Here is a 26,161-nt window from a genome sequence, read left to right as displayed (position 1 = left end):
TGCTGTGTGTGTGTGTGTGTGTGTGTTGTGTGTCCTCCTCTCTCCTGCTGTGTGTGTGTGTGTGTCCTCCTCTCTCCTTCTGCCCTCACTCGGCGGGCTGTGTGTGTGTGTTGTGTGTGTGTGTTGTGTGTGTGTCCTCCTCTCTCCTTCTGCCCTCACTTGGCGGGCTGTGTGTGTGTGTGTTGTGTGTGTGTCCTCCTCTCTCCTTCTGCCCTCACTTGGCGGGCTGTGTGTGTGTGTGTGTGTGTGTGTCCTCCTCTCTCCTTCTGCGCTCACGCGGCGAGCCTGTGGGAAGGCCCCGCGCGGCTCGCGTTCCTGCACCTGCTCCGAGGCGGTCCACCTGGATTCTGCCGGTGGCAGGAGAAGGAGCAGGTGCGCTGCGCACGGCGGCCGCTGATTGGTCGTGCGCGCCACGGTGAAAAACTTGAGCGTCTCCCCCGAGTCCTGCGGCTCCGAGCGTCTCCGCGGGGTGGACGCCCGGCGCACGGCCGTTACTTCTCTTTCACCTGTGCATTCGTCAGTTTCTCGTCCGTTTCAGGAGGCGATCCCGCGCCCTGGGTGCGCTGAGGCCTCCGGGGCCGCGGAGGCGCCTCCCCTCGGCGAGCGGGGAAGATGAGCGGCGGCAGCGCCAGGTCCAGCCACCTGTCGCAGCCCGTGGTGAAGAGCGTGCTGGTGTACCGCAACGGGGACCCCTTCTTCGCGGGGCGCCGCGTCGTCATCCATGAGAAGAAGGTGTCCAGCTTCGACGTCTTCCTCCAGGAGGTGACCGGCGGCGTCCGGGCGCCCTTCGGGGCGGTCAGGAACATCTACACCCCGCGGACCGGCCACCGCATCCGGAAGCTAGACCAGATCCAGAGCGGGGGCAACTACGTGGCTGGAGGCCGGGAAGCCTTCAAGAAACTCAAGTGAGTCGGTCTCCCCCAGCGCCCACCGTGTCGGGTGCCCGACGTGCGGGGTCGCGGTGAGGAATCGCAGACCTCTACCCCACCGCACCCCAGTGGGTGAGGGGCTGGGACTGCTTAGTGTGATGGATGCCTCTCAAAACTCCGGTTGCAGCTGGGCGGGCAGGTGTTAGCACTGTGGCTGGAGAAGGAATTTCAGCTGGGTAGCAGTAGGAGCCAACTTAAAATCTGCGTATAAACAAGAGGAACCTTTTTAAAAAAAAAGTATCCTTGAAGGCCGGGCGCGGTGGCTCACGCCTGTAATCCCAGCACTTTGGGAGGCCGTGGCGGGTGGATCACGAGGTCAAGAGATCGAGACCATCCTGGTCAACATGGTGAAACCCCGTCTCTACTAAAAATACAAAAAATTAGCTGGGCATGGTGGCGTGTGCCTGTAATCCCAGCTACTCAGGAGGCTGAGGCAGGAGAATTGCCTGAACCCAGGAGGCGGAGGTTGCGGTGAGCCGAGATCGCGCCATTGCACTCCAGCCTGGGTAACAAGAGTGAAACTCCGTCTCAAAAAAAAAAAAAAAAAAAAAAAAAAACAAACCCAAAAAGTATCCTCGAAAAGGTTAGTGACCAAACTGATACTTTTGCTACTTTTGCATTTTCTGTTCAGCTTCTTCTTTCCTCTTCCCGGCCCCCACCCCCACTCCGCCCCCCGCCCGATTTTTTTCCCCCTGGAACTCCATCCTTTTACTTTAAATAAACATTTCTTTTAAAAAATCACTTGCAAGTGTTGGACACTGTATTGCCAGCAGAGGAGACAGTTGCTCTGCATTTCCCATACTGTTTAAATTCTTTCAACCTTTCATTCTATGTAGAATTGACAACACTCACTTTTGTGACCCTGCTCCCACCCCCTGCATGTTTGTGCTGTTAGCATAATGCGGGAAGAGTTTATTGGCTGACTGTATGTGTCGACTTTCTGTGTCCAGTAATGTGATTAGACCTTCAAGGGCAGGGGTCCTTATCTCCAGCTCTTGGAAGGGAGTTCACTCATAGTAAGTGTTCAGTGAATCAAGAAACCGTCAACTCTGGGGAACAAAGATGAACAAGACATGACACCTTGTGTTTAGCAGCTAACATTTTTCATGCAAGGTACAAAGGGATATATGCCATTAGAAAAATAAAGTTATACAGAAACTGTGTGTTGAGAGTTGGTTGGGGTGAGCATTGTTGGACAGGTAGAATTTTATATTCCATTTTTTTTACAGCTTTATTGAGATATATTTCTCACAGCATTTCAGTTGTTTTCAGTGTATTTAGAGTTGTACAACCATCACCACCAACTAATTGTAGTTCATTTCCACCCCTCCCACCAAAATATTTATACCTCCCAATTTCCTCTTTCCCCTGTCATCTGGTAACCACTAATCTATTTTCTGAATCTATGACTTTATCTGTTCTGGACATATCACATAAATGAAATCATACAATATGTGGCCTTTATGTCTGGCTTATTTCACTGACTATAATATTTTCAAGGTCAATCCATGTTGTTGCATGCATCAGTACTTCATTCTTTTTATTGTTGAATAACATTTCATGATTTGGGTATACCACATTTTATATGAATGCTTATCTATTCATCAGTTGATGTATATTTGGGTTGTTTCACATTTTGGCTATTATGAATAATACATCTATGAATATTTGTGTACAAGTTTTCATTCCTCTTTTGTGTATACCTAAGAGTGAAATTGCTGGATCATATGGTAACTGTATTCCATAATTGAATAGAACATTTTAATTGAAATTCATCTTGGGCCCCAGGATAGCAAAAAGTCTTGACCATAAATCTAAGCTTATGAATTCATAAGCATTATTGAATTATTAATAATTAAAATTCAGGCTGGGCACAGTGGCTTACGCCTGTAATCCTAGCACTTTGGGAGGCCGAGGTGGGTGGATCACCTGAGGTCAGGAGTTCAAGACCAGCCTAGCCATCATGGTGAAACCCCATCTTAAAAAAAAAATAAAAATAAAAATAAAGTTTTTTAACTTCATGGAAATGGTTTTCAAATATCACTAAAATTCTTGAACATAATCCTTCCTCTCCTGTATTTGTTTCAATTGAGTTCTAGGTATTCTATTCTACTTTTTGTTATGTCAGACATTCTTTTTATGGAAAGGGAGGGATATATTTAGATTTATTTTTCCCTTCCCTGAAGCTTCTTAAGCATGCTTTGTTCAACTTCATAAAAAAGAGCTAAATGAAACTGTGGGCTTAAAAGAAAACCAGGAGACTGAAGACTGAGTTGTTGATTAGTCCTGTGTCCTTGGGCAAGTCACTTGACTCAGCTAGCCAGTTTCCTAATACAGAAAAGGTACATAACCATTTGTACCTCACAGAGCTGTGATAAAAAGTAAATGCTCTGGATGTGAATGTGTTTTGTAAACGTCAGTGTTATATAAATGTAAGACATCTCCATGACCAGTTTCTTTTGCTACATACTTTATTTTTTATTAAATATTTCCGTATAAAGCAATTTCATGGAAATGAAAGTCTGGTTCCGAATCTATGAACAGCTAAAAATTGTAGACTCACTTTTATAATTCATGTTCTTTTGTATATTGGGTCTTACCAACTCACAGGATTAAAAAAAAAAAAAAAAAAGATACAGTTCCACACCAAATAGAAGGTGGACTCAAATCTCTCGAAGACATTTGCGTGTTATTTCTGTTTTCAGTTCATACACAAAAAAACTGAATTTGCTTTGACAGTGTCCATGGTTAGGTTTCCATGCTGACAGATGACAGTTTTATTTCTGTTAAAGAAGTAGTATCTATGGTTATAATGACAGAAGCCAAGAATACTTGAATGCTGAATATATTTGAAACTTAGCACTTCTAAGTTTATGTATCGAATGGAGCAACTGTCAAAACAAAATAAAGCCCAAATGATATTGAGGATAATTCATGGGCTTTCATTTAGATCCTAAATGATGTTGGGAAAGACGGCAACATCTTTTTCAAATGGAACTGATCAAATTGCAGCTTGAGTTGCTTTCACTTAGATTTTTCTAATATTTTTGAAACATTAACTAAATGTCAGATAGCTATTAAACCTTTATTTTATTTATTTCAAATGTCATACCGTACACTAAAAACCTTTATTTTACAGCAGAGAATTCTAGAGATTATTTTCTCGAAGATGTTCCCTGCGCATTGTTAGAAGTTGATTCTACAACGTTAATCTTGTAGATCTGAAATTACTTTCCTGCACTTGACAGAATATTTTGGTATTATTTCAAAAATCAGCCCCTGCAGATCCACAAGAGACCCATTTTATTGCTAAGACAGAGTGTCTGCACTGTTTTTAAAATATGACTACTATTACATAGGGGCAATGTATGATAATTTCTATAGATCAATTAACTAAAGCGTATTATCCCAAAAGGCAAACAGCAACAAGAAAAACATTTCAATAGCCAAAATTAATTCTAACATAAGCTTTTTGGGACAAGTTGGCAATTACAGTAGTTGAGGTAAAGGATTGATCTATCATTATAAATTAAATGTTAGAGTCATACTTTTTAATATTAAAATGTTTATCACATTTTATATATGAAGTACACTTTAGGGACCATTTGAAATTGGAACCACATCACAGTGATATTATATGTAAAGTTGACAAAGGTATACAATTTTCAGGTTGTGCTTATGTGACAGGCAAAGAACGATCACTAGTTAATGTATAGAGCAAATAGTAATGGAATAATAGGGGTCCCCAGAGGTTAACTAGTCCACCCATCCGTTTCTTAGCTGAACCAGTTACCAAAGTCATCCCACATGACTGAGCATTTTTTTTTTTTTAATCATTAAGGTGCTCTCATAGAGAAAATAATTTCTCAGCCTTTCCTAGTTGTTACCCTAATGCATGCTACCAGTACTTTCTTGGACCTCAAGCCTGTGTTTAATGGAACAGTTAAGAAGCTTTGCACATAAGCCTGTCTTTTTAAACATCAAATCTGTAAGAGTTAGAAATATATTGTATATAGTAAGCAGCTACTTATTAAGAGAGAAAAATGTTTCCTAATAGATGTATGTATTTCTACGACTTTCCTTCTCTTGAAGTTTAGTGTAGACACATGTCAGCTCTGGTTAGTGACACTGCAATCAGTTTTCACTATTGTAATTGCTTTTAATTAGTAGCTGTTTGTTTTTGCTTTAAGGTTGAGTATTTCCTATCAGTTGCTATATTTTTAAATTATTTTTTAAAACAAATTACTGACTTAAAGTTTATAAAAGCAACCTGTATTGTTTCTTTGTTTTTTCCCCAGTTACTTGGACATAGGAGAAATCAAGAAAAGACCAATGGAAGTTGTTAATACAGAGGTAATGCAAATATTATTTTGAAGATTCAAATAAATAATGGTGTCACTTGTTTTTTATGGCGTGTCTTAGAGATCTGGACAGCACTAGTTTGTGTCTTAGAGATCTGGACAGCACTAGTTTGATGAGTTCTCTAATGTAAAGAAATGGGACGTTATATGTTTTAAGACAAAGGTAATTTTTTCTTTGAATCATTGTCAGAAATGAAAAGACTGAGTAGGTGTCCTAAGATGAGCAGGATGCCGGGTGCGGTGGCTCAAGCCTGTAATCCCAGCACTTCGGGAGGCCGAGGCAGGTGGATCACGAGGTCGAGAGATCGAGACCATCCTGGTCAACATGGTGAAACCCCGTCTCTACTAAAAATACAAAAAATTAGCTGGGCGTGGTGGCGCATGCCTGTAATCCCAGCTACTCAGGAGGCTGAGGCAGGAGAATTGCCTGAACCCAGGAGGCGGAGGTTGCGGTGAGCCGAGATCGCGCCATTGCACTCCAGCCTGGGTAACAAGAGCGAAACTCCGTCTCAAAAAAAAAAAAAAAAAAAAAAAAAAAAAAAAAAAAAAAAAGATGAGCAGGATATGTCAAGATTAGACACAAAATGTTTTCTCATTTTCTAGCTGCATATTCTCTGATGGAAATCCATGGGAAGGTTCCCTGTCAAGTGAGAAGAGTCCAAAATGTTTTCTCATTTTCTAGCTGCATATTCTCTGATGGAAATCCATGGGAAGGTTCCCTGTCAAGTGAGAAGAGTCTGACCATTGTTAGCTCTATCTACCAGAGCTGTATCCTCATCCTAACGTGCCTGTGATAACTTAGTTGTGGAAATAGCCAGGATCACTCTGACTGCTCCTGAGGCTTTCAGAGTGGATGAGTAGATTTCATGCTGGACACTTGTGATGTCAGGAAAACACCTGTGTTTTAACTTCTATCAAAGTACAAGTTGAGCATAGTTAGTGAAAGCTTATGTGAAGGTTAGAAAAGGAGCTTGTGAAATATTCAGAATACCACGTTCCATATAGCTTCTGAAACCCCGATGGAGTTTTTACGTATTCTGTAGGATGTATTCTTTAGTTTGTGGGGGGAAAAAAGATTAAAAACAAAGTTGAGGCCACAGGCTGAGACAGGGAAAATTGTAGTTAGGTCCAAAATGGGCCTCTGTTCACTGGTCCAGACAGCCAGTCTTCCCATTCGGACCCGAAATAAACAGGTGCTTCCAATGGGTAAGTTTTGCCAATGAAGAACTGACCAACAGGAAAAGTAATAGTCCAGAGCCCCAGAGGGACTCTCCTCAACCCCCACCATTTCCTCTCACATCATGTTTGTGCCTAATAGGTCCCTCTAGAAAAAATATTGCATAAGAAAAAATTCTACTTGTGCAGTATTTGGAGAAGATGAAGTTATACTCCTTATTCAAATAATCTGTGGAAAGAGATACTTTCCCAGATATCATTCAATGTAATATTTTGGTTTGTATTTTTGATTTTCAGGGCATCAAATTGATTAGTCATGAAAGTGATAGGCTTTGTAACCTCAAGTAGACAAAGGTATACGTTTTTCAGGTTGTGCTTACAATACAGCTCAAGAATGACCACCAGTTGATCTGTCTCAAGTAGTAATAGAGGACAATTTTGTGAGTTTGTTCTGGATATGATTCTGTTGAAAGGATACACATCTGTTTAAAGTATGCTGCCTTGCATGAAATTGGTGATGGCACCTGGACTTCTACAATAGAATTTGAGATGTGGGAATTCCTAAAAAATGCAAGCATGGTATATGCGCTCTGGATGCCAGTGTCTTGCTGAAGACATTATCCCTAGTAAAAGGCAACAGGTGTGCCATAGATTTATCGAAAATAGTTTTTTTCTTAAAATTTTATCTTTAATAACAGAAACATTCACAAAAACTCCAGTTTATTTAATTTGCTAACTTTTTTTTCGCTTCGGGGACAGTGGCCATGGTTTCTGTTTACTTTGCACCTACGCAGAAGCCAGCATACGAGATCCTTATTTATGAATGCACGTCTTAGCTGTGAAAAACCTACGTCTTTTCTCCAGATGAAAGACTGCCCCTCAGGAGAATAGTCTGAACCCAGGAGGCGGAGGTTGCGGTGAGCCGAGATTGCGCCACTGCACTCCAGCCTGGGTAATAAGAGCGAAACTCCGTCTCAAAAAAAAAAAAAAAAAAAAAAAAAAAAAAAAGAAAAGAAAAGAAAAAGAAAAGACTGCCCCTCTTTGGTCCTGCTTCCTACTGATGACTCCCTCCCCCTTACTTCTTTACACTTGCTGCCCTGCTGTGGCCTTTCATTTCTTCTGAGTCCTTACCCACAAACCCTTCCAAAGGAGATGAAAAGAGAGAAAGTTGAAGGACTTGTGAATGCAAAGGAGATGGGAAAGGTGGTGAGAAGCTGGTGGTCCAAGCTCTTTCCCGCATCTCCGTGCACCCACATCCCGCTTGCCCACTCCTTCGCTGGAGTCCGCTCTCCCACGGCGCCCTGCCATCCTAACCTTTCCTCCAGGTCTGGACAAGCAGAGTGTTCACTTTTCACTGCACATGCCGCGTCTGGAGACACCTTCCTCCCCAAAGTTCACACCATGACCTTTACCCTTCAAAGTCTGCCTTGAGCCAAGAGAGCCCCCACTTTCATTGCCAGAAAGGAAGGTTTTGGGGTTCTTGGGATCTCTAAAGGAAACGGGAAAAGCATTTTTTGGCGCAAGTATCACTTGGACAGTGGATTCTATGGTATTTTCACTGCCGTTTTAGGTAGAGCGTGAGTCAAAAAGAGTTTAGTTGAAATTTGCCCTGAGACTATCGTGTGTGTGATTTTTAGTGTGGGAAACTACCTTTCTCTTTCTCACAACAGACTTATAATCCAACTTTTGGAGTTCAACAAGTTGATATAAGTTGGAGGATAATCTATGCTCAAACTTTGAGAACAGACTTGGTAGAACACTGGCATTTCACAAAAATTGTAGCTCGTTAAAAATCTTAGGTGAGGTATTTCCTTTCAACATGAATGTATTGAGAAAACATTTGACATCTTGTTAAGTGCTATTGAGGGCCAACATTCTTTGGAGTATGATGATCTATGAAGGAAGATCAATAGGGAATTATTTTTAAATAATTTGGATTTAGAACATTAATACTCCATGAAATTGGAGGGTTAAGAGTCGTTTCAAGGGGCAGTTTCATTGCCGGGGTAGCACAAACATATTCAAAAAATGTGTCATTATGAAGGATGAGTAAAATAACTTTTTCACTAAAATGGGGAGGCATTTCCCTCAAATCTGAGGTAATTTCAAAGAGTTTGATTTTCAGTGATGAGCCTGAATAATAAAAGCCACCACCCCAATATACACAATTCAGTTTTTCTGGTTGCCTAAAACATACTAATTCTGATTATTCCAAGTGCATTTTCAGGGAAAGACTTTTGCATTTCACAGGGGTCATGTAGAGTGTGTGGCACTGGGTCCTACACCCTGTGGCTGGGACACCCTTTCGGTGAGTGCTGGGAGTTATTCCTTCTCTTTTCACAGAGCAGCTCGCCCAAGACCATGGTACAATCTGTTGTTCTTATGTAGTTAATAATTGAGACAAGATGGCACCTGCTTACTGACCGCAAGTCATGGTAATAGAATGTGCATGTCACCTCGACACTGGAAATTCTTTTGTGGTTTGTGTCACTGCTTGCTCGTTCCAGGAGGCTCATCTTTGAAGAGACATTGAAAGGACAGCCAGTGCTATTTGTCTTCCTGTTTATGGCCTCCACGTGGGGTCAGGGAAAGGCAGAACTGTGATGGACCTAACCCAAAAGAAGCATAGGGTCCTATCTGGTGAACACTTTGCACAGCAGGAAGTATGGGTGGAGGCAGGGGGAATAAAGAGAGAGACGGAGAAAGAGGAATAAGGTGACTCTGTGGTTGTTAGTACCTAGGCGGAGTCAGGGCACCTCGGAGCAGCCTATTGCTGTCTCTCTACACACAGGTCCTGCTTTTACTAATATCTGAATACACAGATCTCCTGGATTGCTCTTGTACTCTTTTTCCTGCTCCTCAGTATTTTGTTCAGCTGTATTTTCATTTTTCTTCCCACGTTCCCTGTGTCATTGGTGGATTTCATGAAGATGATTCTCTTAGCTTCTGGCCTTGGTAACGCAGCTCCTTGTATTTATGACTTCTCCATCCTCTCTTTGCTTCCTCCTCTTTCTCCTCTCAGTCCAGTTGCACATCTTATCCTGTCTTCCATGTTCTAAGCTGATTCACTGGCTCCTTTCTTTCCTCTTCACCTAAAGCAGCCTGTGGGAGTCCTCTGTCCCTGTGCAGTGGGGACATCTGATTCTGCGTGTGTGATGCCTTTACCAGCATTTACTGTTGCCCCTACCCTTTTGCTTTACGGACCGTGATTTCTGCTTCCTTTCTTCTTCTTTTTCTACCTTGTCCTCTTTGCTTCCATGTTATCGAATGCCGATACAATGCAGTTGGCAAAGTGAACAAAACGAACGAGACATGTGTGACCTCTCACCTCCAGGAATTTATAATTTTACGGAAAAGACAGATGAACATCTGTAGTACCACATACTAAGTGATGCAATTTAGTATGTGGTACTAGAGATGTTGAACTAAACGGCTCAAAGTTTGCATTGAGCCTTCTAGTTCAAGTACTTCTGGCTTTATCATGTTGCAGCAAAGCCATTTGTGGATGCTTCTAATGGAAGCGTCCTTCTGCTTTGACCTGGCATTGTAGATCTCACTGTTCATTCATGTGCCTCATGTCTCATCCGTGTCGTGAGTCTTTCAAATAATGACATTCTTTTTTTCCATAACCATCCAAGGTGGAATTAATGACATTCTTAAATAGATATTTAGAGTACACATCTGTTTTGCCATGTGAGGGGCTTTGGTGCATATTACACACACAGGGGAGGAGGAGGCACCTGACTTCGGAGCACTTATGATGGGCTGGGAATTGTGCTAGGCATTAGGCATGAAATGGATACGTCACTGCTCTTACTTTTTAGGAGTTCAGCATGTAGGAGAAAAGACAGAGAAGGAAACCCGCTGTGATTACCTAGTGGCAGGTGGCTGTGCTGGAGGTGTGCTCAGAGGACCGGGCGAGTAAAGACTGGATTAGGGTCGTGGGTCAGCCACTTTGAAATGGTTTAAAATATAATAGACTCTTTCATTTTTGGTCCTATGTCTCTTAGATCAACGTTTTGAGAAAGTCTCTTTATATAATTTGATTAAGAGGGCATTATTTAATACTTATATCTGTAAAAGAGTCAAAAATCAGTCTCTAGAAAGAGTGAAAATCAGCTTGGATGGAAAAGGTTAGAGGATAGACACATTTAAAGCCAACTGTAAAACTAACAGGAAACATTGTTTCTCCTGTGGTGACACAGGGCTGTAAAATGCCACAAGGATCTCCTGTTGGAGTGATTATTGCTTTCTTACTGCTGGTGCTCTCAGACTGGCTTCGCTAGTCCCATCTTTTACTGACGTCTTTACTGGTTAAACTTCCTGTACCTCATAGAAAACCTGGTTAATCCCTGATTCTTTTACTTTCACCTGAAAAACAGAAACGAATCTGAAACTGATCTCTGTTTCCCTTAGCTCTTCAGAATCCCGCAGTGACACCCCAAACCCTAGAAACCTACAAACCCTCCTGCCTCTTTGTCACTGTCATTTTATAGATTAAGTGCTGGCACTTGCTACACCAAGTCCACATGTCTAATTTTGTCAGACGGCAAGCTTGTTCCTATTAGCCTCCTGATTAGGATTTCACATACGTGTCAGAGTTGTGTGTTAGATTGCAGTCTCTAGGAGGTCTGCTAATCCTGTATAGTACCCATCATACTGAAGGCTGGGAATTGCTTAAATTTGCCATGGTTTTGATGTTCCTTATGGGCCAGTTTAAGTAGATGTCCATTTGCCTTGCACGTGCCTGGTCATTCTGATTTTCACATAATGGGTAGATGTCGCAAGTAATTTAAAAGCCTTTATTGCCACCATCTATTTAGATTTTGTTTCAGGGATAAACTTAGTTGTAGTTAAATCTCTGTTTGATGCATTTATCACCCCTGTAGGATAATTTGCAGCTATACTGAATGAATGCTATTCATGCAACATGTATAGCCATTCTTCACCATACTCAGTCCTGGGGATTGGTTCCAGTACCCCCTGAGGATACCAAAATCCAGGGATTCTCAAGTCTTTACGTAAAATGTCATCGTATTTGTGTATAACCTATGCACATCCTCCCTATACTCTAAATTATCTCTAGATTACTAATAATAACTAGTACAATGTAAATGCTATGTAAATAGCTATTATACTATGTTGTTTTTATGTCATTTAAAAATGTTAAGTTTTTCTTCTTTTTCTTCCTTCTTGGTCTGTGGTTGGTTGAATCTGTGGGTGCAGAACTCATGCATTTGGAGGGCCAACTATGTTTAATGTGTGCCTGTTATGTGCCAGACACTGGTTGTTAGCTGGGAACTAAGCTCTTGGTTGCTGTCCATGGAGCTTACTAATCTTTAGCCTTCCTGGTGTGGTATCCCTTGATTTTAACTGTACCAATGTTGGTCTTTTTTGCAGAACATGGTATAAGGCAGATTTCTTTGATTCAAGAGCTCTATTTTGGGGGCTAAATAGCTTTTCAACTTTATTATTCATAATGAGTCAGAGTATAATGGGAATAATTTTTGAAGAGTAATAAACAATTCCTGGAAAGTATTTTCTGTTTTCCTAAAGTTATAAACACCTAGTCTACTCATCGTAACCTCAATAATAGCTGGGGTTGTCCCTGTCTGATGATTAAGATAAATAGGCTTGCATCTCCATTGCTTTCCCCAAGATTTCTGAGAATTCCACGGGTATTAGTATTGGTTGAGTTACGGATGCTCTTGTTCCCTTACAGTTTGTATCTCTTTAAGGCCCCATCTACCCGGAGATGGAATCCTTTCATTGATGGCCACAAGAATACCCCACTCATAAAAGTTGGTGTGTGGTGAATTTTTTTATTTTCTATTTTTTTTGAGACAGTCTCACTCTGTTACCCAGGCTGGAGTGCAATGGTGTGATCTCAATTCACTGCAACCTCCACCTCCCATTTTAAGTGATTCTCCATGCCTCAGCTTCCCCAGTATCTGGGATTACAGGCGCCTGTCACCATACCTGGCTAAATTTGTATTTTTAGTAGAGACAGGGTTTGTCATATTGGCAAGGCTGGTCTTGAACTCTACGTTAGGTGATCCACACACCTCAGCCTCCCAAAGTGCAGGGATTACAAGGCATGAGCCACCATGCCTGGCCTACATGGTGTGAAATTTATCAGTGGTTTGTAGAGTGGATTTTGTAAGTCATGTAGGAGTGTCAACAACTCTAAGTGCTATTGTACTTCACCATTCTTAAGAATACTTCGTCTTATGTGCCAATTCAGGCTCTATCCCGAGACTATGATTTGTGATGACTTCTTTCTTTTCTCCTTCCTCCTGTTTCTGTGAATTCATGTTCTCAGGGTCAGCAGTAAAAATACTTTTTTTTTTTTTTTTTTTTTGAGACAGAGTCTTTCTCTGTCACCCAGGCTGGAGTGCAGTGCCACAATCTTGGCTTACTGCAGTTTCTGCCTCCCAGGTTCAAACAATTCTCATGCCTCAGCCTCCCTAGCCCTAGTAGTTGGGACTACAGATGTGTGCCACCATGCCTGGCTAATTTTTGTATTATTAGTATAGACTGGGTTTCACCATGTTGGCCAGGCTGGTCTCAAGCTCCTGACCTGAGTGATCTGTCTGCCTGGTCTCCCAAAATCCTGGGATCATGGGCATGAGCCACCATGCACAGCCTCACAGTAAAGGTAATTTTTACTCCCTTCTCCACATTTATATTTTTTAAAAAATCAGTAGTCTGTTTTGGGTTTCCCCTTTTTTGATCAGTTCTTCCTCATCTGCTACTGATATCCAACAGTAACCCTCAATAACCAGTCAAAAGAGAAATACAGGCAAGAAGAGAGAGTAGAAGGTCAGGCTCACCTGATTGAACGGAATCTGTCAGTGAATAAGTGTGCTATCTGGACTTCAGAGAAATGCTGCCTCAAAAGTAAGACCAGAGTGAAAATCTTCCCAGAGACAGGCAGCCTTCTTCTTGGATAAGCCATCCTACTGAATCCTCTTGAATACATTGAGGTAGGTGTATTCTCTTATGGAAAACTTGGATCAACCTTGCTCTTCTTAGTGGGGTGGAGAATTTTAGGAGTACCAGGAGAGGAAGAGAGAAAGGAAGAGTTTGAAACTGTAAAACTTGGCCTTGCTGATAAGTTTGTGGGAACCCAGCTTGTATTTCAGGTCGTTTACTCAGGTGAATGTCCTTAAGGTTTTGATTATCATTATTAAAACTTCACATCTCAGTTTAATCAGGCATAATCTCTAATGAAGCGTCCTATAAGATTTCCTACTGAAATTCTTTGGTTGAGAATGGGATTCTAGACATTAAATTGATTCTAGACATTAATCGAGATTCCAGGCATTAATGATTAACCTTACTGCAGGAGGGCATGGTGATTATGTGGTTTAACTCACTAACCTTTAGCTTGGGAATTCTGAGACCCAAGAGGCTCCAAAGAGGAAACTAGTAAAGAGACCGTCTCCTGAATATTTACTTCTTTAACTTGAGGAACACTTCCCAGACTGTGTTAACTTGAGGAACACTTTCCAGATTATATTAGTGAGGTTTACTAATTTATTGGAGAATCAAAGAAAATAAAACTTACTTTTGTAAATTCTTCCAACAATATTGAAGCCCCTCCCCAAGCTTTTATTTTATACCTTTCCTTGGCTACTCTGATATAAGTGCTACATAAGAAGCATTCTTTTAAGGAAAACCAGTTCACATCAGTGACCATGGTGATTCCAAGGTATTCATGACCTTACCAAGGTTTTCTGTTAAGGAACAGCTGCTGTGTTTCGTTTCTCTTTCGCATTTCCTTGTTTTACCCTTTTGTCAGTATTGAGCTGTGTGCATGGATCTGTATGGATGCGCGCATGTGTGTTCGAACAAGACTGAGAAAGACAAGTTTATCTGTCAACTAGTGAAATATCAGTCTAAAGAAAAATACCTATCGGCCGGGCGCGGTGGCTCAAGCCTGTAATCCCAGCACTTTGGGAGGCCGAGGCGGGTGGATCACGAGGTCAAGAGATCGAGACCATCCTGGTCAACATGGTGAAACCCCGTCTCTACTAAAAACACAAAAAATTAGCTGGGCATGGTGGCGCGTGCCTGTAATCCCAGCTACTCAGGAGGCTGAGGCAGGAGAATTGCCCGAGCCCAGGAGGCGGAGGTTGCGGTGAGCCGAGATCACGCCATTGCACTCCAGCCTGGGTAACAAGAGCGAAACTCTGTCTCAAAAAAAAAAAAAAAAAAAAAAAAAAAAAAAAAAAAAAGTGAAATTAGAAGATATGCATATTAGAGCATGTATAGTTTTTTTTATTTATAGTAGTAAGCTGTTCTAAGCAAAGAGAAATTTAATACACGTTTAGAAAATAATTATTAACCATTTTCAAAAACAGGAAAAGTAGTAAAATGTTAAATTACTAAATATGTCTAAAATACCACTTTTTTCTGCCTGGCTTATTTCACTTAGCGTAATGTTCTCCAGGCTCATTCGTATTTTTGCAAATGACAGGGTTTCTTTTGTTTTTGTGGCTGAATAGCAATGAAGCTCGCATGTGGAATCTAAAAGTCAAACTCGTAGAAGAGAAAAGAATGGTGGTTACTGGAGTTGGGATGAGGACAGGGTGGGGAACGGGGAGATGTTTGCGAAAGGGTACAAAGTTTCAGTATGACAGAAAGGACATGTTCTGGAGCTCTACGCATAGCATGTTGATTATAATTAATAATCATGTATATTTTTAAATTGCTAAATGGGTTTTAAATGTTCCTACTACAAAAAAGTGACGCATATGTGAGGTGATGGATGTGTTAACTAGCTCGATTTAATCGTTCCACACTGTACTACTATATATCAAAACATGACATTGTACTCCATAAATATATACAATTTTTGTCAATTAAAAATAAATAAAAATACCACTTAGTTGAAGTATCAAACTATTCTCAATAAAACTTTTCATTTAAATTCTGACCAAAATGAGATTCTTTTGGCAATGGAACAGCAATACCTACTGAAGTGAGAGGAGCTTATTTTTCTTACATCGGGTGGGATTCGGGACTATAGAAGATGAAATTTCAGGGCTGTATACTATAATGCGTGATCTGAAGTTCTGCCAAGGTATATCAAGCTTTTAGTTCATGGAGGTTTAGATTCTTGTGCACTTACTAGAAAATCAATATTTAGATTCATATTTCAGGATAATTATTAGAATGAGCTCATTGAGTTTTCTGGTAAAGTCCGAGGAACTCTTCCTGATGAGTGTATATTTCCATATGGTATAAATGGTAGGAAAATGCAACTCAATCAATAGCAACAGCTAACCAGGATGACGAATAAATTATGTTCAACTTTTTATTGAATGCTGCTCATGTATGATTTTACATTTTCTCAAGAATATTTACCAACAGCCAGGCAGTGGATGGACTACATTCTAGGCCTACAGATATAAAAAGACTCATCTGCCAATCAGCAATGACGAGGTAATTGTAGGAGGATTCTGTAAAGAGTTTTAAAAGGTAAGATACATGAAAAAGAGCAAATGTATTGGAATGTAATGTCAGAGATTATTAATCCAAGGGAAAAAATGTATTTATTAAGACCCAATTAATAATTGGCTTCAATACCTACAAAGACTGTGGTAATCAGCCCTCTACATCATAGCTGGGTAACAAAATGGGGGTAAAAATTAAGGTATTGTGTGAACACTGGCAAATTAAGTCAGCTTGAAAGAAAACCCTTTTCTTTTTCATTGGAGAAAACTACTAAAAACTTACTGAAAGAGAAAGAGTAAGAGTGATATCTTCGTTCTGTCTATTTTAAATAGAAATACATTCCTCTGACTTGCACATTTCAGTCGTATGCCAAGATGGTAGAGGTGAATTGAGGTTTATTTAAATTTCCAAATGCGCTCTAATCTAAGGTTTTCTGGGTCAGAGCTTTCTTGCAGAAGCCCAGAAGGAGCACTTCCCAGCTGCCATACTCCACAGAGGAGTGAGTAGTGGGAGAAGACAGCTGGGGTGACTGGCAGCAATCCGTGTTGACACCTCCTGTCACAGTTTCTCCTTTCAGAGTTCTTCAGTGCAGATAAACATGTGATGCTGTGATTTGCTGGCACTTATGGTCAGAATTTAAAAAAAAAAAAAAAGTAACAGCCAGGCACAGTGGCTCACGCCTGTAAATCCTAGCACTTTGGGAGGACAAGGCGGGTGGATCATGAGGTCGGAAGATTGAGACCATCCTGGCTAACATGGTGAAACCCTGTCTCTACTAAAAATACAAAAAAATTAGCTGGACGCGGTAGTGGGCGCCTGTAGTCCCAGCTACTTGGGAGGCTGAGACAGGAGAACTGCTTGAGCCCGGGAGGCGGAGATTGCAGTGAGCTGAGGTTGCGCCACTGCACTCCATCCTGGGTGACAGACAGAGTGAGATTCTGTCTCAAAAAGTAAAGGGTTTGAGGAATATTCCTGTTTTGCTGTATGGTTTTCATATTTAGAACTGAAGGTAGCATAGTACCCTGGACAGACATAGCAGCCATCTAAAGAGATGGTTCAGTTTGCCCCCACCAATTATGTGGCCAGAAGAGATGCATTAAAGGAATAAGGGAAGTGAAGCCCAAAGGAATCAGTAATAAGAAACCAGTACAGGAAGTCATCTCTGAGGATACTTTCACATTTGATTGGATACAGAAGCTTGTTGGGTTAAATGCTTTAAATTTTATTTCTCTTTCGTTGAGAACAAATTGTGTGTGTGTGTGTGTGCGCGCGTATGCGCCCTCTTACACATCTAATTGTTGGGGGAGTATTTTTGGATTGTGAGAAACTTTGTTTCAAAGGTCTAGAGTAGCCAGAGCAGCAATAAATCTTTGGATTTGGCTGGGCACGGTGGCTCACGCCTATAATCCCAGCCCTTTGGGAGGCCGAGGCGGGTGGATCACGAGGTCAACAGATCGAGACCATCCTGGTCAACATGGTGAAACCCCGTCTCTACTAAAAATACAAAAAATTAGCTGGGCATGGTGGCACGTGCTTGTAAGCCCAGCTACTCAGGAGGCTGAGGCAGGAGAATTGCCTGAACCCAGGAGGCGGAGGTTGCAGTGAGCCGAGATTACGCCACTGCACTCCAGCCTGGGTAACAAGAGCAAAACTCTGTCTCAAAAAAAAAAAAAAAAAATCCAAAGATTTTTCCTGGAGGAATAGTTGGACCTGGGCTTGAAACCCACGGACCTCTTAGATCTCTACTAGGTCCCTGGCCCCAGACTGTTCCCTATAGAGCCAGCTGTCCTCTTAAGTGTGGTATTGGTTAAGGCTTGTGGGAAAGTATATATGTAATTCAGCCTACATCTATCACTGAACTCGGAAAACAACTAAAAAGGTCCATGTCTCGAAAATAGGAGGCTAATAGTCCTATCTTCATGTGTAAAATAAAATAAGTTTCAGTATATTTCAAAACGGAGGGATAGGGGCATTTTTTTAAAAAGTAGGTCTGTATCTGCGCTTGGTTGATTTCAGCAGGAAGTATGCAGGTAAGTATGCCCTAGTGTCTAGCTTGGTCAACAATGAAAATTCCCATATATCGTTGTGAAAGACTCCTTTATAAGCAGCCAGCCAGATCAAGCTCAGATGTAATCCCATGATTACATAGTTTGGATGTTTGGTTTGTTGAAATAAGATTGATTTCAGCCCACCTGTTAGCTGGGGGCAGAACTTTAAGTGGTGAAGGATTGTGGGAGAGAGACAAAAAAATTGACCTGGTTTATTTGCAGTGTCTAATGTTTAACCTGGAACCGTCTCTCTAGGAAATTTCAAATGGCAATCTCTGCTGCTTTGTATTTTTTTTCTCCTTTCTAGCTGTATTTTTGAGTATCAAAGATCTGTGAACCTCTGTGGCCATCTTTGCTATTTCAAATTATACAGCCGTGTGTAACTGGGAAGCCAACTTATAGAAATTTTTAGAAAATGGCTGAGTATGGTGGCTCATGCCTATAATCCCAGCACTTTGGGAGGCCAAGGTGGGTGGATCATTTGAGGTCAGAAGTTCAAGACCAGCCTGGCCAACATGGTGAAAACCGAACTCTACTAGAAATGCAAAAATTAGCTGGGCGTAGTGGCATGTGCCTGCCAGCTACTAGGGAGGCTGAGGCAGGAGAATCGCTTGAGCCCAGGAAGTGGAGATTGTGGTGAGCTGAGATCCTGCTGCCACGGAATTCTGGTCTGAGTGACAGAGTGAGACCTTGTATAAAAAAAAAAAAAAGAAAAGAAATTTTTAGAAAATAAGTCATCTAATATTATTTAAGTTGCATTTTGTTAATTAAATTCTAAGTGATGAAACTCCATATTTATAGCTTGTTTTATTAGAAATAAGTGGATAACTAGGTTTCTAGTATTATAAATTTTGCATTAGCTGATATTAAATCTTCCATGCTGGCTTTTAAAAGCTGGATTAAAAAAAGATTAGAAATGTCAACTAAAATATTCTCTAGCAAATAAATTCTTTTAGTGTAGCTTTTGCAAATATATGGCTTGTTTCACATGAAGGCTCTTGACTAATATTTAATTTAGTCAAATAGTATATGAAAATTGGATTAAAGTGCAATTGGATTAAATTGCCCTTCTTTTAGCCAATACTTCTTGTAATCAGATTTCGATTCCCTTGTGTTATTTCTATTTTAATTATTTTTATCAATAATATTAACTTTGACTTTCCTCACCTATTAGTCTATCTAAATGTATCTACATGGACACATATATAATGCAATCCAAGCAATGTAATTGTTTACTGGGAATTTTCAGCAGTTTTACTTAGTGATTCTTTTATTTATTCCTAAACTCTATTCCTCTCCCTTGCTTCACCAATTCATTTCCTTATGTATAATCATATTCAAATAATCATTCTTCATCTCTTTAGGAATTCCCTTTGCTCTCTCTATCTTACAGCATCAAGTTAGTGGAGCTGTATACATCAAATTTGGTGTCAAGGGGACCCGGCCAACACTATAAATATATGCATTCATAGACAATCTTGGTTATATGTCGACATTTTAACATGTAGCAATGTGAGTTTAGCTTGTGTGTCCCAGGCACGATGTAATCCCTCTGAGTACACAGACAGAATTATAAGATCATAATGGCACTCTCCTAGTACTCCATCTAAGTGATCCTAAAGGATTATAAAGATGGTTTTGTTGGCAGAAACTGGAGAACAGGAGTCGCAGATGAATTTCTCTGTGGTCTCTGCTATTATTTTGAGCCTCCTTTCATGTGGAAGGGTTTGGAGCCCAAGGGAATGACACTAATCACAAATTTATGGTTCTTACGTTTTGGTGGGAAAAAATTAACATCACCAATTATTTCATCAAAAAAATGATTTGAGCACCAGTTTATGTGCCAGGCATGAGGTTTGTTGGATTTGCAATGATGAGGAAACCAGACGAGGCAAGCTTTCCTGAAGCTGACTGTTTAGTGGAGAACATGGGTCTGTATACAACCCATCCTAAGTGTGCTGCGAGGGAGGATACGGGGCACAGGCTGCTGGAGGGACGGCCACCCTAAGCCAGGGGAATCCTTGGAAGATTCCTGGAAGAAACGATACATATGTTGTGACCTAAAGGAAATGAGTATGTTCACCAGGCAAACAGAAGGAGGAGGAGCATTACAGGCAAAGGAGATGCCATGTGTGAACATCTGCAGGTGAGAGAGCACAGGGCACATCTGAGAAACATACACGTGCTGTTTGGCTGAAGTGTGGGAAGAGGTCGGGGTAGAAGGATGGGGACAGCACTGTGTGAGAGACCAGGCATGGGAGGTAGAAAGGCACCAACACCAAAGGTTTTAAAAAGGAATTTAAACTTTTGCCCAAAACCAACCGAAAGCTGCTGGGCACGGTGGCTTACGCCTGTTTTCCCAACATTTTCTGAGGCTGAGGTGGGCAGATCACCTGAGGTTAGGAGTTCAAGACCAGCCTGGCTAACATGGTGAAACCCCATCTCGACTAAAAATATAAAAATTAGCCATGCATGGTGGCGGGTGCCTGTAATCCCAGCTACTTGGGAGGCTGAGTCAGAAGAATCACTTGAACCTCGGAGGCAGAGGTTGCAATGAGCTGGGATTGCACCATTGCACTCCAGCCCGGGCGACAGGAGTGAAATTCTGTCTCAAAATAAATAAAGCCAAGTGAAAGCTATTGAAGGATTTCATCAGGAAACTGACACAATGACTCTTGTTGCTACAGCAAAGTTGGAAGCCAGGCAACCATGCGGTGGGGTAAATGTGCCACTCATGATGGGAGAGGCTGTGGAGATGGTGGAAGGATCAGATCTGAGAAACACAACTTAGCAATTGAGTGGGCGTGGGGTAGTGAAGAAAGACTAGCTGGATGATTTTTGAGTTTCTGGCCTGGACTACTGGATAGATGGCATTTGCTTTCATGAAGACAGGGGATACAGTTTGTTTTATTTTATTTTTTTATTTTTATTTTTATTTTAGTAACAATGACAGGCAGACATATTTGAAGCATTAACTTTGAGTACTGAGCCAGCTTAAATGTTAAAAGATATATCAGACTGGAACTCCCTGTGAATGTGTGTGCATGCTCGCATGTGTCTGCATGTATTTCTTTAAGACGTGTTTAGTGTTGTTCTAAGTACTTTACAAAGATGATACAATTTAATCCTCACAACAACCTTATGAAGTAGGCATTGTTATTCTGAGTTTACATGGGAAGAAACTGATGAAGACATGTTTTTCAAGAGCTCGCAGACTAGGGACTGCATGTTCATATACTGTGTGTTAGTGCAGAGCGAAGCATTTCCTACAGAATTAATGCAGTTTAATTAAAAGATGATCATTCAGTATCTTTTTGCGCTCGAAAAGGTGTTTGTGGGGGTGAAGGGTTTAAAAAATTTTTCATCCCTTGATTTAGTGATAAGGAGAAAATATATAAGGAAGACTAAAGAATTAGAAATTGAATCCAGAAAAGGAAGAAAATATTCTTTTAATTACTTTAATAGTTTTGTGGGGTTTTTTTTTGTTTTTTTGAGACAGTCTCTCTCCATGGCCCAGGCTGGGGGGCAGTGGCATGATCTTGGCTCACTGCAACCTCCATCTCCCAGGTTTAAGCAATTCTCCTGCCTCAGCCTCCCCACTAGCTGGAATTACAGGCACTCGTCACCACACCTGGCTAATTTTTAAAATATATTTTTATGGTAGAGATGGGGTTTCATTACTCTGGCCAGGATGATCTTGAACTTCTGACCTCAAGTGATTTGCCCACCTTGGCCTCCCAAAGTGCTGGGATTACAGGCAAAAGCCACTGTGCCCATCCCTTAATACTCTTCTTTAACAAGTCATCATTAGTCACAAAATACTGCCTGGAATTGTTTTAGTTGTATTCTCAATTGATATTTTTTCTTTTTTGGCTTTGTAAATATTCCCTATAGGACAGGATATTTATGTTGAATGTTTCCAGTACAGTGCTTGAAAAGGCTTTGGCATATCTGCTTATAACAAGGCTCCCATAGGAAACCAGAAATATTTTTACATGGAAATTTACCACAGAATGTGGAGAGATTACAGACAGATACATAGAGCCAAGAATCACTGAATGCGTCTTTTAAAAGTTTTTACTGTGCTACTGTCAAAGGACCATTTGGTTCCTTTAGCTATTTTTTTTCCAGATGTTTTGAGTAACACCAAGTTACTAAGCAAAAAAAAAAAAAAAAAAAAAAAAAAAAAAAAAAAAAAAAAGCGACTTGAAGGATTTGAGGAGTGTTAACAGGGAAGAACATCATGTGTCGGAGACAAGCTGCTTTTCTCCCCAAGATCTCAAGGTGTCAGTTACGTGATCTCTATGAGCCTCGTGTTCCTTATCTAAAATGTGAAAATAGTAACTACTATCTTAAAAAAAAAATTGGCTTAGAAACGTATAGCTATGTGTTTAGCTCCTAGCACTATACCTAATCCATATTTAGAACTCAGTAAATGGAAATTATGCCAGGTTGTTGCTGATGTTAGAAAGGGCTGCATGAATTGAATAGCTCGTAAGTGAAATAAGACAGGGTTCACTTCTTGAAGACTGGGTATTTGGAAAAAAAAAAAGGAAGGCAGAGATCCCTGACATTATATTGGCTGCTTTATCAGGCTGTGACTAAAAGGAGAAAATGCAAGTGTACATGAAATGTAAGTGCTTGGTCAGCCACAAGTCTCTCTACAGGTGCTATGTGTTATTTATTGTGACTTCTGAATGAGGTAATCATAGAGTGGACGTTTGATAAATAGTTGAGATCATTATTATATAAATACATGAAAAGGAAAATAGTTCAGCAAATAAAATAGCACATAATATACTTCCATGTGTAACTGGATCTTGGAATTGTACTTCAGATGTTCAGGGTTTGCATAATTTCACAAAGACTGAGATACAGAGAGAATGAAAATACACATGCACATGTGAATTAGTCAAGAGTTTTCCTTTTTTTTTTTTTTTAATATTTTTTCCCTATTAAGCTGGAAGCAGTAGCCAAGAGTTTTCCTTGCAATAAGTGGGGGGAAAAAAGAAGTCTCTGTCTTGTTTTAGCAGAAAAAGAATTTTTGAAAATATATTAAATATCCTTTAAAATCTCCAACGGGGCTGGAGAACTAAGTTGGGAGAATGAGCAGCGAGAAAATCAAGACAGCCGGATCCCAGATGACACTGTGCCACAGGACCAAGCCATTAAAGATGGTCCTTACACCACCATTGAACAGTGGAGACATTCAGAGTTTTAGACTACTGCCCCCAACTTTTAACAGTAGATATCTTCATACCTTTCTGGATCCACACTTCCAACACTTCCTTTTGCTGTCTTTTCTCTGACCCTGCCGCCGTCTTTCAAGAAGTGGAGTCTGTTTTTTTTTTCTCTGGGATCCTGGATGGGACTTTGGGCTACTTGGAAGAATAAAATGCAATGGAAGAGACAGGGCTTGACTTCTGGCCTTTCTTCTGTCCACAGAGTCCCCTTGCCACCTCTTATCTTTGGGCCTTTGCAGAGGGCTGTTCTCTTGAGTTTGGAGCATTCTCCTTCATTCTTCTTTTTACCTTTTTTTTTTTTTTTTTTCATATTCACTTACCCCAGTTCAAGTGTCATTTCCTCAGGGAAGCCTTGACTGATTTTCCTAACGAGGTCAGTCTTCCATTATTGATGTACGTCAGGCCTTTCCCCTTTGTAGCACTTGTAACAGCTGAGTTTTACCTTTGTGGGACTGCATAGCTGAAGTCTAGGTCTCCTCCTAGATTGTAAACTCCAAGAGGTCAGGTACCATGCCTGTTTATACTCATCTTTGTACCAGCCCAGCATCAAGCACAGTATCTTGTGCACAGAAATGTGTGTGTGTGTGTGTGTGTGTGTGTGTGTGTGTGTAAAGGGATAGTAACTTTGCTGTTTTACTGGAATATGAAAATGGCTGTATTGAGTTTTTGCTTTAAATACTACTGTTTCTTTATGTTTTAAATTGTTTCAATTTTTTTTAAAAAAACAAACAGTTCCAATTATTAAGGCTACATGTAAATCGCTTCAAAACTTAGTAGCCAAAAACTATGACTTGTTCTGTGTGTGGATCCACTGTGTCAGGAATTTGGGGAGGGTGCAGCGGAGATGGCTGTTCCCTGCTTCACGATATCCGGAGCCTTAGCTGGAGACCTAAAAGCTGCATGCTGGAGTCAACTGAGGGCTGTTGTATACACACGAGTGGTGACACGAGAGAGAGAGAGAGAGAGTGAGAAAGCGAGCGCAAAAGATGATGCTTGGACACCATGCAGCAACTCTCCTCTGGCATTCTATTGTTCTAGGCAGTCCGAAGTCCCGTCCAGGTTTTTGGGGAGGGGAAATAGATTCCATCTCTTGATGGGCAGTGGCAAGATTATAAAAATCAATGTGAGCCAGAAATACTGCTGTTTTTTGCCGGGCGCGGTGGCTCAAGCCTGTAATCCCAGCACTTTGGGAGGCCGAGGCGGGTGGATCACGAGGTCAAGAGATCGAGACCATCCTGGTCAACATGGTGAAACCCCATCTCTACTAAAAAATACAAAAAAAATTAGCTGGGCGTGGTGGCGCTTGCCTGTAATCCCAGCTACTCAGGAGGCTGAGGCAGGAGAATTGCCTGAACCCAGGAGGCGGAGGTTGCGGTGAGCCGAGATCCGCGCCATTGCACTCCAGCCTGGGTAACAAGAGCGAAACTCCGTCTAAAAAAAAAAAAAAAGAAAAAAAAGAAAAAAAAAGAAATACTGCTGTTTTTGAAAAATACAGTCTCCCACACTGGGAATGTATTTCAATTACAATTCATTTAGGTACATCGTTATTGCATTCCTTCAGATGCCGGTATAGTTGATGGTTACTTTGTGAATTGCACACAGGCTTCCTTCTATTCCAAATCTCTTATTTTTTAGCCTCCTAAAATGAAGAACTGATTTTTTACCTAATTGCTTTCAGAATTAAGTACACTTAAAAAATAGTTGTGCAACATATTTACTCCAATCTGTAAATAATTTCTCCTTGGTTTTCTGGTTGCTGAGGAAGCACCACTTTCTTGTGGAAATTTTTTCTTGTGGAAGATTACCAATCTTGGAAAAAGAATGTGAAGAAGCCGCTTAGTTTGATCTCCTGAAATATAATCTGTCATCAAAATTGTGTAGAAATATATTATCACATGTAGGATTTAGTCTGATAAATCTGTATACTCACATGCAGATAATCTAAAAGAAATGGCTTTATATAATTCTAAAAATATTTAAAAGAATTTAGATATTTCTAAGTATATCCAAATATTTCTGATGAGATTCAAATATATATTTAGATATAATAAAGGTTAATTATAAATATAATTAATTACTTTTGTGCTTTAGTAATCATATCAAATAAAGGATTAGATTTAAAATATTACCATGCTGTACCATCCATTCCAGCCCATGCCATCTATTCCTGTCCTAGCTACTCAGGAAGCTAAGGCAGGAAGATCGCTTCAGGTCAAGAGGTTGAGGGTGAAGTCAGCTGTGATTGTGCCACTGAACTCCAGCCTGGATGACAGAGCAAGACTCTGTCTCTGAATTTTTTAAAAAAAGTATATACAGACAATTTAAAAAACTTCAAACGAGGAATTAACTGTGGTTTATTAACACTGTATAAGCAATGGCTCGATGCACTTTCAAGGGCTGAGTGGAGAGAGCTATGGAAATGACGTGTTGTTACCGGAGGGAATGCTCTTCCCGTCTTCCAGTTAGATAGGAAAGATTTCATAGAAGGGGTGAAATTTCATTAGCTGTTTGAGTAAAAGAAGGAAGATATCAGGAAGAGCTGGGAACAAAAGAAAGCAATAAGTATGTATCTTTATTATACTGGAAGGAACAGGGAAGAAGCATTCTTTTTTTTTTTTTGCCTTTTTATATCAGTATTCCTTTTCTCCTCAAATATTGTAGTCTTAGAGTCAATGTCCCAGTTGCTTTTTATTATAATTCAACTATAAATGATAAAACTACCTAGTCTCTAAAACTGCAATATAAGCCTTTTTGGCACTCCTCTGGTGGGTAAGGTTCATCACAGTCTTGAAAAATACAATTAAACCACAGCCTACCTAGCCTTCTCTTATTCAGATGGAATAATTTCCATCTGAAACACCATTCCTTGTGGCTCCTGTTTCTCCATTGCTATGGCTGTCTGCTCTTTCCAAGTTATCTCTGTCCCCTTTGAGCTATGGGAT

The 26,161-nt window shown here is 40.7% G+C and overlaps 1 protein-coding gene across 2 annotated transcripts in view; it reads left to right on the top strand.

The window, feature by feature from the left end:
* Window positions 1-398: 398 nt before the first annotated feature.
* DCDC2 (doublecortin domain containing 2) overlaps window positions 399-26,161 on the top strand; it is a 211,342-nt gene continuing 185,579 nt past the window's right edge. The window contains exons 1-2 of one of the 2 annotated variants that reach the window (XM_010338013.3): window positions 399-905; window positions 5,228-5,282. In XM_010338013.3, coding sequence (XP_010336315.3) covers window positions 613-905; window positions 5,228-5,282 — 348 coding nt within the window. In that variant the 5' untranslated portion in view covers window positions 399-612. The remainder of the gene's footprint in view (window positions 906-5,227; window positions 5,283-26,161) is intronic. The other variant, XM_003927304.4, reaches the window with a different exon arrangement.

This window comes from Saimiri boliviensis, chromosome 4, assembly GCF_048565385.1.
Source record: "Saimiri boliviensis isolate mSaiBol1 chromosome 4, mSaiBol1.pri, whole genome shotgun sequence".
NCBI lineage: Eukaryota > Metazoa > Chordata > Mammalia > Primates > Cebidae > Saimiri > Saimiri boliviensis.
This window is presented reverse-complemented; position numbering and strand designations above follow the sequence as displayed.